The 13988-nt window shown below is 39.8% G+C and overlaps 1 protein-coding gene across 2 annotated transcripts in view; it reads right to left on the bottom strand.

Moving 5' to 3' along the window:
• The window catches only part of inpp4b (inositol polyphosphate-4-phosphatase type II B), a 139092-nt gene that overhangs the window by 81456 nt on the left and 43648 nt on the right, over positions 1-13988 (bottom strand). Inside the window, exons 1-2 of one of the 2 annotated variants that reach the window (XM_053332650.1) lie at positions 12110-12196; positions 7990-8069 (exon numbers count right to left, since the gene is read on the bottom strand). Coding sequence is in view for 1 of the 2 variants with exons in the window: in XM_053332658.1 (XP_053188633.1) it covers positions 7990-8069 (80 nt within the window). In the remaining variant the exon portion in view is untranslated. Of the gene's footprint in view, positions 1-7989; positions 8070-12109; positions 12197-13988 lie in introns of those variants that run through there. The other variant, XM_053332658.1, reaches the window with a different exon arrangement.

The raw sequence follows: 13988 nt of genomic DNA, 5'->3' as shown, positions 1-13988 counted from the left end.
GTAATTACTCTTGACAGGTAATTAAAGCAGCATGTCAATGCATATTTTCTTTAAATTTTTCTCTCAGAGTTGCATTTTGATGCCATGGTGCAGCATTGGCCGAGTGAGTTATTTCCATATTCTGCCCATGAGCCCTTATGCCTGGGGGATCTCACAGATCATGCAGAAGAACTGTGCAGAAAAGAACGTTTTTACTGTTGAAGGAGGAAAAATAAGGAGACCATATGTGCATTTATTTCAGCCCAAATGAGTACCGTTTCTCCCTCCTTTACATACATATGTGGTGCAGTTATGTGTGTCAGTATTACCATATTTACTGTATATGCAGCATCTCTGACTGTGCATGCACATATTGAATGTGAATACATGTGGGCATGATTATCTCTGTGTGTTTGTGTGCATGCAAAGTGATGTGAGTGTAAACCCATTTCACCTGCATTAAATGCATTTTATTCGATGATTCCTCGCTTACACGCACATGCGCTGTACACACACATTTGAATCCAACAGTCCCTTCCATGTGCAAACTACAGATAAAGCATTTCCCACCAGCCATACACTCAAATGCGGTGGCCTTAAGTGTCCTTTAGTCTCCCCTAAGTGCTTCACTACACATGTTCCTCTAGTCACTGCTGCACTGATAAAGCGGAGACACCATAAATAAAGACATTTATATGTTTCATAATTATCCTCCTTATTTCATTCATTTTCATGTTTTACTGTCTGTGGTTAAAATGAACAGCTAATGACTACAGTGTGAAAAAATAGGATGTGTGTGTGAATCTGTATGACTGTCAGGGGGTGGGTGGGGGGGGGGGGGGATCAACTCACTGGATAGTGTAATTAGCACGACTGCTTTATATTTGGCACACATGCAGACATGTACACACAAAAGTTGCTGTTTAAATACTGTCTGTTATTTAAGGAGATAATTAATTTAGAATTCCACTGGGCCTCTCCAAGCAAATACACACACTGTCTTGTTTTTGTGACTATGGGAGACGCTGTATTGTCGGCTTAACTTTAAAGAGGACTTATTATGCTTTTTGGTGTTTTCTGTAATTAATATGTTATGATGTTGGATATCTATGCTAAACATATGTAGAAATGTCCCCTGCAAGTCAAAAGCCCAGGCTTCAACCAGCCCTGATTGCTTCACTTGCTATATATATTGCTATATAGATATTTTTTTATAACTTGTCTGCATTCCCATAAATAGCCGTCTGCTCTGTAGCCTTTTTTGCTAAGGTGTTTCCATGAGTTGTTTGCATTGTCCACTCTGATGTTTTGGATCAGACTTTGCCAAAAATATGAATTAATGTATCTAAAAAAAAAGCTACAAAGGCAGAGAAATTCTACAACTACTGTAGAATTTGTTGATGATGTTTCAGACAGAGGCTTAATTGAGGGACTGTGTTAAGGGCCAGTATAAGTTAAATAAGTATTTTTGAACTATAAATCATGAAAAGATATTTCAGGGGAGCCCTAGATTAAAATATATAGAACTGTAAATGTGCATAATACACCCCCTTTAATTATACGATCCACATGGCTAACCATAACCCTTACACTAATCTTAATCTTACCCTAATCCCATATCAAAACCATCCTTAAAATTGAATATTTTTCTTCATGGGGAGCAGCTTTTTGTCCACAAGGGAGGGAGACCCCACAAAATAGATTTATGTCCCCATAGTAAAATTAATAGAGACACACACACTCTTGCCTTTATACCCTTGTGAGGACATCCATTGATATAATGCATTCCCTAGCCCCTTACCCTAACCTTAACCATTACAACAAAATGCCTAAACCTAACCCTTACCCTTAAATGAACCTAAACCCAATTTTTCCCATAATATTAAAACCAAGTCTTAAACCCAAGTCCTCAAATTGCCCTTTGAAGTTGTGAGGCCAGAAAATCCTCACCAAACGGAAACGTCCTCACAAAGCTGGTTTTCAACTGGAATTGGTTCTCGCAAAGATAGAAAGACACACACACACACACACACACACACACACACACACACACATTTTTCTTCACTACTGGATAAGATAGCTGATCTTTAGGCTTTTAGGTGAGGCTCTGATAAAAATCAAACACAGGGGATACAGTGTAAGGGAGAGTTGGCTGTCTGAGGATAAGTAAGAGAATTGGGACAGGGCAATAGTGAAGGCTCTGGGGTGGTAAAATGGTATTATCATGATAGGAGTCTAAACTGTTACTGGTGGGACAGTGAAGAGAGGCTCTATCCAATGGGAATGGATGAATAAGCCAAGGAGCCAGGCAGCAGAGGCACTGGTCTGTGATAATGTAGCCTTGCCATGGTAAATCTCTGATGCACACACATGTGCACACAGAAACACACACACACTAACACAAGCATACAAATTCATATCAAAATCAAATCTCAAACTGTGCTGTAGAACTGGGTCATAGAGTGCCTCTCCGACTGAGCATATAAAGTTTCAGAGATAACAAGAAGAGCAAAAGGGAACTACACAGAGATACTGAGAGGGCAAGAGAATGAGCACGAGGGACAAAGTAAATCTGGGGTGAAAAAACAATATAGAAATTGTTAGAATGGAAACAATGCACAATGTGTATGTGAGTTAATGCTAATGAAATACATTCTTTATGTATTGTACACTTATGTATACACTGTATGTACATTTTCAGATTACCTGTGTCCTATTTAGACAGCACTTTTTACTGCTGCGGTGGGGTGGAGGAGCCTCACCTCCTTTTTGGAGATAATAATCTTTCCTCCCATGTGTATACATAGCATGCATTATTGAGAGACCTCTGCAGTGCTAACATCTTTGCAGCTGCTGTAGCACACTGGTTGTGTTGCTCGTCCCAGGTCCCCATTAAAACCATGCTAGATTTAGAATGTTCGTGCCGACAAAGCTCCGTACTGGAGGGGAAAAAACAGGTACAACCCTTCTGAAGTTATCTGGCAAAAGAAATGTCTGCAGAGCTTGCAGAGAGGCAGGATAAATGCTTGCAAGTCGAGGAAAATGGGTTTCTCACTTGGGTTTGAAATAAAAATGCAACGAAATATAGAACAAACAGCAAGGTAGACAGGAAACCATTTATATCACATGTTACATTGCTATCAGTATCAACATACTTGCATTCAAATCCTGCAATCATTATTCAGCATGACACTACAAGTTATGCACTACATGCATCTATGCTTGCAACCTGTAGACAATTAAGATTAAGAATATTATGATAGTGACTAGCTATCACATCGTGAACATCCACTTGTGACTTAGTATGTGCCACCACATGTGATGCATTACTAGGCCAACTATGGGAGCATTTCTAAGGTACAGTAGCTCATTCATCCTATGTGAGTAATGGCCACAAGGGAATCAGGCAAGGCATCCAAGTCCATATAACACACAAGGAGAGATTTACTACAGGCTCTGTGCAGGTACCAAGACAAAAGCATAACCTCAAGCAGGAGAACACTGAGGACATACTGTTCTGACGTAAGCATATCTACAAACACATGCAGCAAAATGAGTGTGTATACATACAGAAACAAACATGTCCCCAATATCATGCTGCATATCTAAAATTACCTCACATGACCCACTTTTAAACATTGAACACATTTAAAAACACAGCTATGACACAATTAATCATTAAACCTTTGCCAGCATCTGTCTACAGTAATGTCTCTTTACAAGACTTCAGAACTAAGTGTACAAATATGATTAAGTATACAGTATTATTCTGATTAAGTCCTTATCTTCAGTTTCCAGTTTTTTATTTTATGTGTGTAAAAATCTTTATTAATACGTTCAAAGAGGCTTCAGCCTATGAATTATGCGTTTAGCATGTAGTTTTAGTTTTTTAAGAAATGTTTTGCTGGTGAATTTACAAAATGACCATCAGATCTCTGGTTAATATGAACTGACTTCATGTGCTGACCAAACAAATCATTAATAATTCTCTAATTAAATCAGATGCCTGCTCTTTGTTTCATGAAGGTCCTGACTTAAGAAAAAAAAAAGAAAAAAAGAAACTCAATTCACCAACTAGCTTCTTCTGGTATTGTAAGTTTATTATCCGTGTGTTGTGTAGGCATGTCTTGTAGACATATGCCTGCACTGCTTCTGTTTGTATGCTGGTGGGTATGAGCACCATGTGAGAGCTGCAGGACGGTAACCTCATCATCACTTCAATGGCTTCTGGTGCCCACAAAAGAGAAATATCTTCACAAGGGCTGAGTCCATGTAACTCCCGTTTGTTCAACACAACACTGTCAGGAACCTTCAAAAAAATGACCCAAATCAAACTGGTCGTGCCTTACAGGAAACAAAACAATCCGTGACAAACATCCTAACCATCCTCACATGAAAGTGAGCGTGAGAGCTGGCAGAGGAGCTGAAATGCAGAGAAAATTCATGGGAATAAGGTATGAGCTTTGAGGTGGACAGCCCTGTAGCAGAGTGAACTTTACTGAAGGGCCAAAGCAAAAGCAAAAGCCACATACACACACTGGTCAAATACCAATTTCCTCTCTACATATTCTCAGCACCAATGTAAACCTAGAGCTTATAAAGAGAACTTGGTCAAAGTCATATTGGTTTTGAGATTCACTGAAGGGAATCAATCCTTGGCTCATGGAGATAAAGTAGTCCTACTTTCCTTCTGCTGAGCGAAGTCAACTCAAATTAACTTACTTTCTGCAACGACTGACTGAGTGGGGATTAGAACACTGTATTAAAATGAAGCATCTGTTCCTTAACGGGCAGAGTGAATTGCACTCCTGTCCATGTCAGTGCTGCAGCATCTGAGCTGCCTGGCCAGCAGAACTAATTTGAACTGTGAATCAGAGGCTCATCCACAGGTCAAATAGCCCAGAATGAATCATACTGTACATGCTCATGAAAAGCTGCTCATCTTTGAAATGTTTTCTCACTGGGTGAACCAACAAGCAAACAGCATATCGAATCAAGACAGTTCCCTCTGTGTGTCTGTAAGTGTTAAACATGCATCACTGATCATCAGTGTACACACACATTCTCACTCCAACACCACACCAGCAACAATTCTTCAGGCCATAATAACTTTTATGTTTGTTTGTGCAGAGAATACTTTAAATATGGTGCCTGTCACTATTCACCAAAGTTCTGGTTCCCTCAACTGAATTGTTAAACCACTTTAAAAGAACACAAATCTATCATAGCATGATCTCATTGTACAAAGCAACAGTTCTTAATTTTTTGTAGTTATTGCTAATAGCCCCTAAAGCAAGGGTGCCAAATATATCTCAAAATTGAGCAATGTCTTTTCCATCACTTGTCACTGGTTGCCAATGTTGTGATCAGTTCAAATCAGGATTTTCCCGTCTGTAATTTGAGTAATTTGTTAAGACCTAACAAAAAAAAAAAAAAAGATTAGAGTCTGTAAGTCTGAAATCAATATGATTTGTAAAGTAAAAATGTGATTTTTTTCTACTTTATTTCTCCACTTTGGGAACCACTGTCGTGAAGAATGTAGCTAAACATTTAGCATTTAGTAGGTATAAGTTGAAAAAGCTATAGTAACAGTGCTGAAGACAGCATGGTAACAACAAGAGGGAACAGAGTTTTTTCAGTTATTAAAAAGTGTTGTGGCAGCACTGTACTGCAAGTGTCGTGGGAGAACTTTACGTTATCCTCAGGAATAAAACATAGACTACAACATAACAAAATGGGCCAGAAACACAACAACACAGTGAGACTACAGGGGAATAAAATGACAAGTCTGTAACGTTGAATAGCAATAACAATACTTGCACAAAACTGCACACGCACACACACACACACACACTTGGGGGTGGGGGGTGGCGGTCTTTATTCTCATTGCAGCTCATACAGTCAATTGTGCAAGATACAATTATGCCCAGTGACCTGGGATCATCTACAGGAAATGAAAAGAATAACAAAAGAGAGTTGAAAAAGAAGAAAAATAGAGAGAGGATTGCCAAAGGGGAATATTTTCAGACACACTATGGATGTGAGGGAAAAGGAAATTCAGTTTGACAATACAATCGGGAGACGTAGGCAATTTCATCTTAACAGTTTACAGGTGGGGGAGAGACATCCTGTCCACTGAATGCAGGCAGGAGTTGCATTAAAAGCCATTATGCATTGTGCTTTTTTTTTTTTTTTAGGCCTTCACAAGAAAGTCTGTGCCGGATGAGCTTGAGCCACATACATTAACAGGTTTTCAAGTACAGACTAAATTGAGACCAAATGCTTTACGCATGCTGGTATAATCTCAAACACACAGTCAATACAAGAAAATGTACACATGCAACACTAAATAGCACACATTTCATTTACACAATAGCCAGTGGTGTAACAGGTCACCATGGTAACCTTAATGACCTTCACTTCACAGCCAGGTGTGCGCTTGAACAAAACACTCTTTTTGGTTTACAAGAAAATCTTCTGCCTTATAACTCTTACTGAATCAGAGAGTAACATTCTCATCAGTATACTATAATGACATAGTGCTCTATAATACAACCAGAGCATAATGACTCTGTTCAAAGCTGGATTTCTGTCTATTTAGAGAGCCAAAAACATGACAAAAAACTAACAAACAAAAAAGTGGGAACAGACTCTGTGTAGCTAAGACATAATACTTTAATGATGATAAAATATGTGGTGGTGTTGAATAATACTTTATTGTCTAATTCCTGATAGTCTCTGCTGGCTAGTGAATTGGAGCAGTGGCAATAGTGATTAGCAACTGCAAGCAGATAGTGGCAGTAAAAGCTTAAATCCTATTACATTCGGGTTAAGGTGGGGCAGTTGGTGTTTCCAATGCAGTGCAGCCTCTGGCCTGCAAAAAATTAGCAGGAGCAGTAGCAATTAGATGAGGTTGTTAAATCAGTTGTTGTTTTTTATTGGTTATACTTAAACATAGTTAAAAAAAACTTTAAAAAACTGACTTTACATTCCTGTCTGAACCATTGCGGCTACAGTAGCCCAATTCACAGTGAAATGCAAAATCGTCCATTTACACATAATACAAAAGGTCAGAACTTCCTTGTTTCTATGAAGCAGTGTTGAAACAACAAGCAAACACACAAACACACACATATGACAGGACTGACTTCAGCTCACCTCTGTGGCAGCGTTTAAAAATACTAAACCTACCAGCAACATACCATGTCATGCCTGTCAAAGCTCAGTAGCTATTTATTTATAGACCTGCAGTTTACTTCTTGGCAATCATGTCAAGGTGTTCATAAGAAGGACATACTGTTTATCATGTTCAGGAGCACAGCTTATCTGTCCTTTGTGATGTGTCAATGTGTCCTCCAAAAGGAAAATATTCAATCTTCCTCATGCCACAATTATTGATTATATCATTATAGTCCTTCTTTAAGCAAGTTAGTGCTCCAAGTTCTAACTTTCCTTTTTTGTTTTTTTGTTTGCTTTTGATGACATTTCACCTTAGTTTGAATAACTACAAATAAAGGTCTTGACCTTTATGTAGCATGATTGCATGCAGACCAATTTTTTTTTAAATGTATTAGTCAATGATGTTCAATTTTTGGGTCCACGTTTATTATAACTAATACTAAAATACCTTTGAAAAATAAAATATTATTGGCCCACCTCTAAAAGACAACACAGGTATTCCTTCTCCTTCTATTAATGTAAGCACTTCTCAGAAAATACATTTATTCCCAACCCTATTTACCACAAAAACAAACAAAAGCAGATCCTAGTACTGTATTCCCACATGCTAACATAACATCCCAGAAACAAACAAACCTGGAAACCTGCATCATTTCTAAAGCTGCTTACAACATCTGTAGGTACGTTTGTTTTCCCATCTCATCTCAGTTTGATTTTGGACGGTCAGTTCTTGTGTGAACAGACATAACCTTTTGACTGTTGTCTGAATTTTATTTAATGTAATGAAGCACAGAGAACAATGAACAGCATATACCAGAAGCACAGACTTACCTGAGGCTCAAGGTCAATCGTTCATCTTTAGCCCTAAGCAGGTCGCCTATGGAAAATGTGGCACTGCCCAGGAAGCTGCTCTGTAGAGCAAAACAGAGAAAGACAAAAAGCCAGTTAACACGGGATATATTTTACCAGCAGCAAGCAAATGGTTTTTAAAAAAAGAAAAGAACAATAAAAACAGGCAACTGAACAACTCTTTTCTTCCTTTGATAGTACCAGAGAGGTGTCAGAAACAGGTGCCAGACATAACGTGTCAGAAATCACTTTGAGCCGTGTGATCTAACAAAAAAAAAACACTCTCTAGGCCGTGTGTGATCAGGTTGACACACAGCACGGGGACATACAATCCACTATCCATTTCTGTCTCTCTTTCACCTTCCTTTTCGCCTTTCTCACTCCTCTGACAACATGTGTTGCTGCAGGCAGAACAGAGGGTGTCAACGTACAAGAACTGGGTCATGGAGCAAGAGGTAGGGAATGAGCCCATCAATAACGAAGAGAGATGAACCACATTCATAGAAAACACACACCCATACACTCACACACACACTACATCAATGGCATGCCCAGGTGCATGTACGGCCACACGCACCACATAAAAAAAAAAAAAAAAACTCTTGCACCTGCAAATAACACCATCAACATACTAGCTCTTGCTGCAGGAGGGGTGGGGTAAGGCCGTGCCAAGGACACAGGCTGCTCTGAACACAATTAAAACACAGAGTAGGTGATTAACAACAGGTACAAAGGTGATTCCACATATTTCATCATACTGGGGAAAAAAGATCTTAATTAAAGTATCTGCATCCTGTTCACACAATCCCCTGTGAAATACTGAGATGCTACAGTATAATTTTTGGCCCTATCATCAACAAAAGTTGAGTGTTTTTTTCTTATTCCTGGGCTTTCACAGTAGTGCCGTTAATGGTTCTTCGAACACTGAAGTGACAATACAAAACAAGACAATTTGTGTCTTGTCTCTGTCTGTTGCTTAAGATAGCTGTCAAAGGCTTTACCGTGTCTGTGAAGATGAAAACAGGATTGCGTCTGTTTTTGTAATAAATGCAAATTATGTTCAGGTGCAAGCAAACAGAAAGCTTACGCACACATTCCTTGGATGCTGCAACTAGTGCTCAAACTAATACCTAAATACCTTTGACTATATATATATATATATATATATAAATACATAATCATAGCAATAAATAATAAGGAAATAGCTCAAAATCCCTATCACAATTGCTTTGTCTGACCAGTGCAAAATTGTATTCAATTTACTATCATGCATAACAAGATGAGGAGGTAAATTCTCACATTTGAGAACCCAAAACCATCAAATGTTTGACATTTTTGCTTGAAAAATTATTATAATTATGAATGCATCATAATGATAAACAAATGTATAATTCATCCAGAGGGAGACACAGATGTGTGTACCAGATTTCATTGCAATGATATAACAAGTGTTAAATCAATGGTGGCACTAAAGGAAGTCAGGATCACCATTAGACATTCAGCAGATGTTGACATTTTCCATAGGATAAGTGAAGACTTTAACCTGCTGGGGTACTTCAGGAAAGGTCAGGAGGTCACCTAAGTCATTAGGATTCAATCACTGGGAAACTAGAATAACTGTACCAAATGTCATGGCAATATGTGAGATAGTTGTTGAGATATTTCACATTTCAAGCCGAAACTATCAACCTGATTGATTGCTAGAGGAAAAGTCATTGGATCAGTAAGAATTATTCTCTGGGAATGATGAACTTCTGAATAAAATTTCATGGCAAACCATCTAATACTGATATTTCAAGCTGGACCAAAGCAGTGGATGGATGCCCAGAATGACAGATGTACTGACTGATGAATGGATCAACATTGCATTCCCTCGATGCATGCCATTAGTGTGGCTAAAAAGCAAGACAAAGGTAACAGTGTCATAGAGTTGGGGTCATATGGTAAGTGTTGTTAAGTGAGCATGACTAATGAGAGCTACAGTAGCACTGCAAAACACAGCAAAGCACACAGGTCACATGGCGGTTGTATTCCCCAATATAAAGTCATCACAGACATGAGTGAGTTAGATTTAGTCACTCATTAAATATATTTTGCATTGCTCACTTGCGCTAGTTATAGTAACAACTTATTTTCTTTACCTTTAATCTGTCTTTTTCTCTTTATTGTTTGGCTATTTGTCTACACTTTAACCTATAATCTTGCTTCCTCCCTCTTCCTACCACTGCACTTCTTTCTCTCTTTCTTACTCTCTCTCTGTCTCAACAGCCTCCTATATCAGATAAAAAAGGGCATCCTGTCTACTGACCTTTTCTCTCAATCATTTCCTCCCCAAGCACTTTCTAGCTACCCCATTCGAATCCCCATATGCTTATGGCAAAACACTGCCCCGAACACATTATCTTGCCCTGTCCCACTCACAAGTAGACCAAAACACGCGTGCACAGACAAAAAGAGAAAGAGGAAGGGGCTGAAACACAAGTTCAGTCAATAGTGTTATAATGGGAAAAAAATATAACACTATTGGGAGATAGTGAGAGGTTCAACATCAGCTTGAGGTCGGTCAAATCCCCAAAGAAAGACACACAACCCCAAGCATCATATTCAGTTACAAGTCTATGCAGCACAGTGCCATGTCCTTATAAATTAAACAGAGCCAGGATCCCCAGTAGGCACCATTTAATATGCACAACGTCATATTCGTTCACACTGACGTATCATGGCCAATCCCAGTTTGCCCTGATAACCCATAGCGCAAGGCACAGAAGGCCATTACACACCGTAGAGGAACATTATATCCCCATGTAGCCATTAGTTGCAAGCCGGTACAGAACATCTGGTAAATGGTCTTGGAAATCCATTCCTTAGCATCTTTTTATGGCCCCTCACGATGAAGGCTTTAAAAGTAATGAAGCTCTGGAGACTGTCTTCTTACACAAGATCAAAGTGGCTGTACCACAGAAAATGAGAGAAAGATGGGGGCAAGAGGAGGAGTGGAGTGAGAAAGGAAGACAAATGATGCTCTTCCAGGATCATGGAGGATTGATTATGATGGTCTCGCTCTGTTCCCTCTCATGCTCCGGCTCTCTCTTTTTTCTATCTATCTTTTCGCTTGCTCTTGCTCATTCCCTTGACTAGTTCTATTGGCCATACAGGTTTAGGGCTACGAGAAAAACTTTTGATCCATGATCTCCACTAGTTTTAAAAATAAGTGACAGTTGCTTGCCAGTGAGACGTTTTACATTGGTGAAGAGACAAATACCTTCCCAAACACAAAAAATGCTCTTGAAAAAAACACGTGCACGCACAAAAGATCAATCTTTGGCGAAAAATGAAAGACACTTGTGCAGGAGCACACAGAGCTGTCACACTGTACTTTACATCTGCAGGCAATTCCAAATGCTTGTCTGTGGACCTTTGAAGGCCACAGTGTCTGCCCATCACTTGGCAGAAGTAAACGGTCCAACTCAAGCTGTAGATCTATTGATTTTCTTTACGCCCTGGGTGACAGAGTGACACACACACACAAATACACACTAACTATCATTCCTTCTCACCCCAACTGTTTCTCTCGCTCTCTCTTACACACACACACACACACACACACACACACACACACACACACACACACACACACACACACACACACACACACACACACACACACACACACACAAAGACTGCAGAGAATACCTGGAGGAGAGGGCATTCATTCACATGCAACGCCAACAAATACCAGGGAGGTCAGTGGTGTCTACATGAATACACTGCTGTTTCTTTACAAATCGGCCTAATTAAGTCATTACAGATGTCATGACTTGCCATTTATGCAAACATGCAAATTTGTGCTCGGCACAAATTATGGACACAGTAAATCAAAATAAATAAAACATAAATAATATATATATATAACATATGATCTCACACATAGATACAGCCTATAACAACACGCACACACACACACGCACACACACACGCACACACACACACACACACACACACACACACACACACACACACACACACACACACACACACACACACACACACACACACACACACACACACACACAGAGAGAGAGAGAGAAGGAAGTCCACTTACAGTTATGGTGCACACAGCAGCAGCAAGCAAGTGAGCCAGTGAGATAGTCAGAGGAGAGCTTTAAAAATGAGAAGTCGACAGAAAGACTATGGACAGAGACTAAAATAAAAGAAGAAGCGCGCAAGATAGAGAAAGAGAAATGTTATGTCTTCCTTCTTCCTCTTAATGAGCTCCAGGACGGTCTTGCTACATATCTTCCTCCAGTCCTCAGTTAGAGGAATTCCATGTATATGTTATATTCGCTCTTTACAGAGAAGCAGGCATACTGGCTGATAAGTACATGGTAAACGCGCAATCACACACATAAACACACAGACACACACTGCAGCCTCCGCTTGTGACTGAGAGCTGGCTAGAGTGAGCTACTGGCGCTGCCGCTGTTGCTGCTGTGGCTGGGCTTGACAGTAAGCGAGACCAGCGAGAGAGAGAAAGGAGGAGTGAGCCACAAGAGGGGAGGGAGTCGACAAATACAAGCAGTCGAGGCAGAGTGGGGGAAGAAGGAGGTGGAGTGAACACAGGGGAGGAAGAGACAGAAAGGAAGGAAGAAAGACAATTAAAGGGTAGAAACCCAAGATAGCAACACAAAAAAAGGGAGAGAGGTATATAAGAATAAACAGGGGGAAAGAGAGAGAAAGAGAGACAGAGTTGTGTGTCACACCTTGAGTGCCGCTTGTGACTCAAATGGCAAACAGGAAATAAACTCTTGTTATGGCTACTTGAATTAACATAAATTCCGACCACCTGGTACGATGTATGCATGTAGGAGTGTGTGTTTATGTTCAAAATGGATAAACACTTCAAAACACACAGTGACATATTTGAGTATCACACAAGAGGCCTGTTGAAAAACTCACAATGTCTCTATATTATATATATTTATATATATATTAACCAGGTAAGATGTTTAAAGACATGATACATCTGCCACTGAGAGAACAATGAACCTACCTATGACACCAAGCTTACGTTTTAACTATCTGGGCTCAAACCTTGGATTAAGCAGGGTTTAATTTACCCGTGCTGACACAGGAGGATGACTAATTCTGGCAGAACAAAGGACATGCTCTACACTGGCCCTTATCACCCCGAGCAGGTACACAGACAAACACAATGAAACATGCACACAAACATTCAAGCACACGTGCACACGCATACACACACACATGCACACCATCTGGTACACACACTGAGAAAACACTAATGTAACATTAGTAAGTACACACAGACTGTTAATGTAAAAATACACAGCGCACCGGAGGTCATGGTAATGAGGAGTCAACCTTTCGTAATATGGGAGGTGAGGTGTGGAATTGGAGAGTGTGGGTGGAAACACTGGATTTAACTATTCTTGCTGCCTTCATTACCATGAGGATTGATGACCTGGGTGCCAAGTGGAAGCCAGGGACAGACAGTGCATGAACTAAAACCTGCCAAATGAAACGAAACGAAACAAATGCTTCTCACTCTGCGAACAAACTGCTTACTCTGACTATGCAACAGTATTCATGGGCATCTCTGCTGCTGCCAAATCCATTTGTTCAGTTGGTTACTGCTCACTTTTTTGTCAGTGATGACAGATGAGTGTTTGGTCCCTTTTTCCCAATCTAAATTTCTGCATAGAATAAGAATTTGCTTGGATCTTATAGGACCAGAAATGTATGTTAAATAACAACGTGTGGAAAATACTAGATCAAAGCTTGTGCAAGATATGAATTGAGCACACTGAAAACTGGCATTTTTGAATGCCCCACTTTGAAGTTCAAATTTTTTGATTTGACATATTTTAGAATATTCCAACTGTGAGTTCCTGAAAAGCACACTGAGACTGGCAGGGATTGGTCTTGCATTCAACACGGGGAGCCTGAGCAACCTACTGCAG

Source organism: Scomber japonicus, chromosome 2 (assembly GCF_027409825.1).
Source record: "Scomber japonicus isolate fScoJap1 chromosome 2, fScoJap1.pri, whole genome shotgun sequence".
Taxonomy (NCBI): Eukaryota; Metazoa; Chordata; class Actinopteri; order Scombriformes; family Scombridae; genus Scomber; species Scomber japonicus.
The sequence above is the reverse complement of the archived record's forward strand: the minus strand, read 5'-3'. Positions and strand labels throughout refer to the sequence as shown.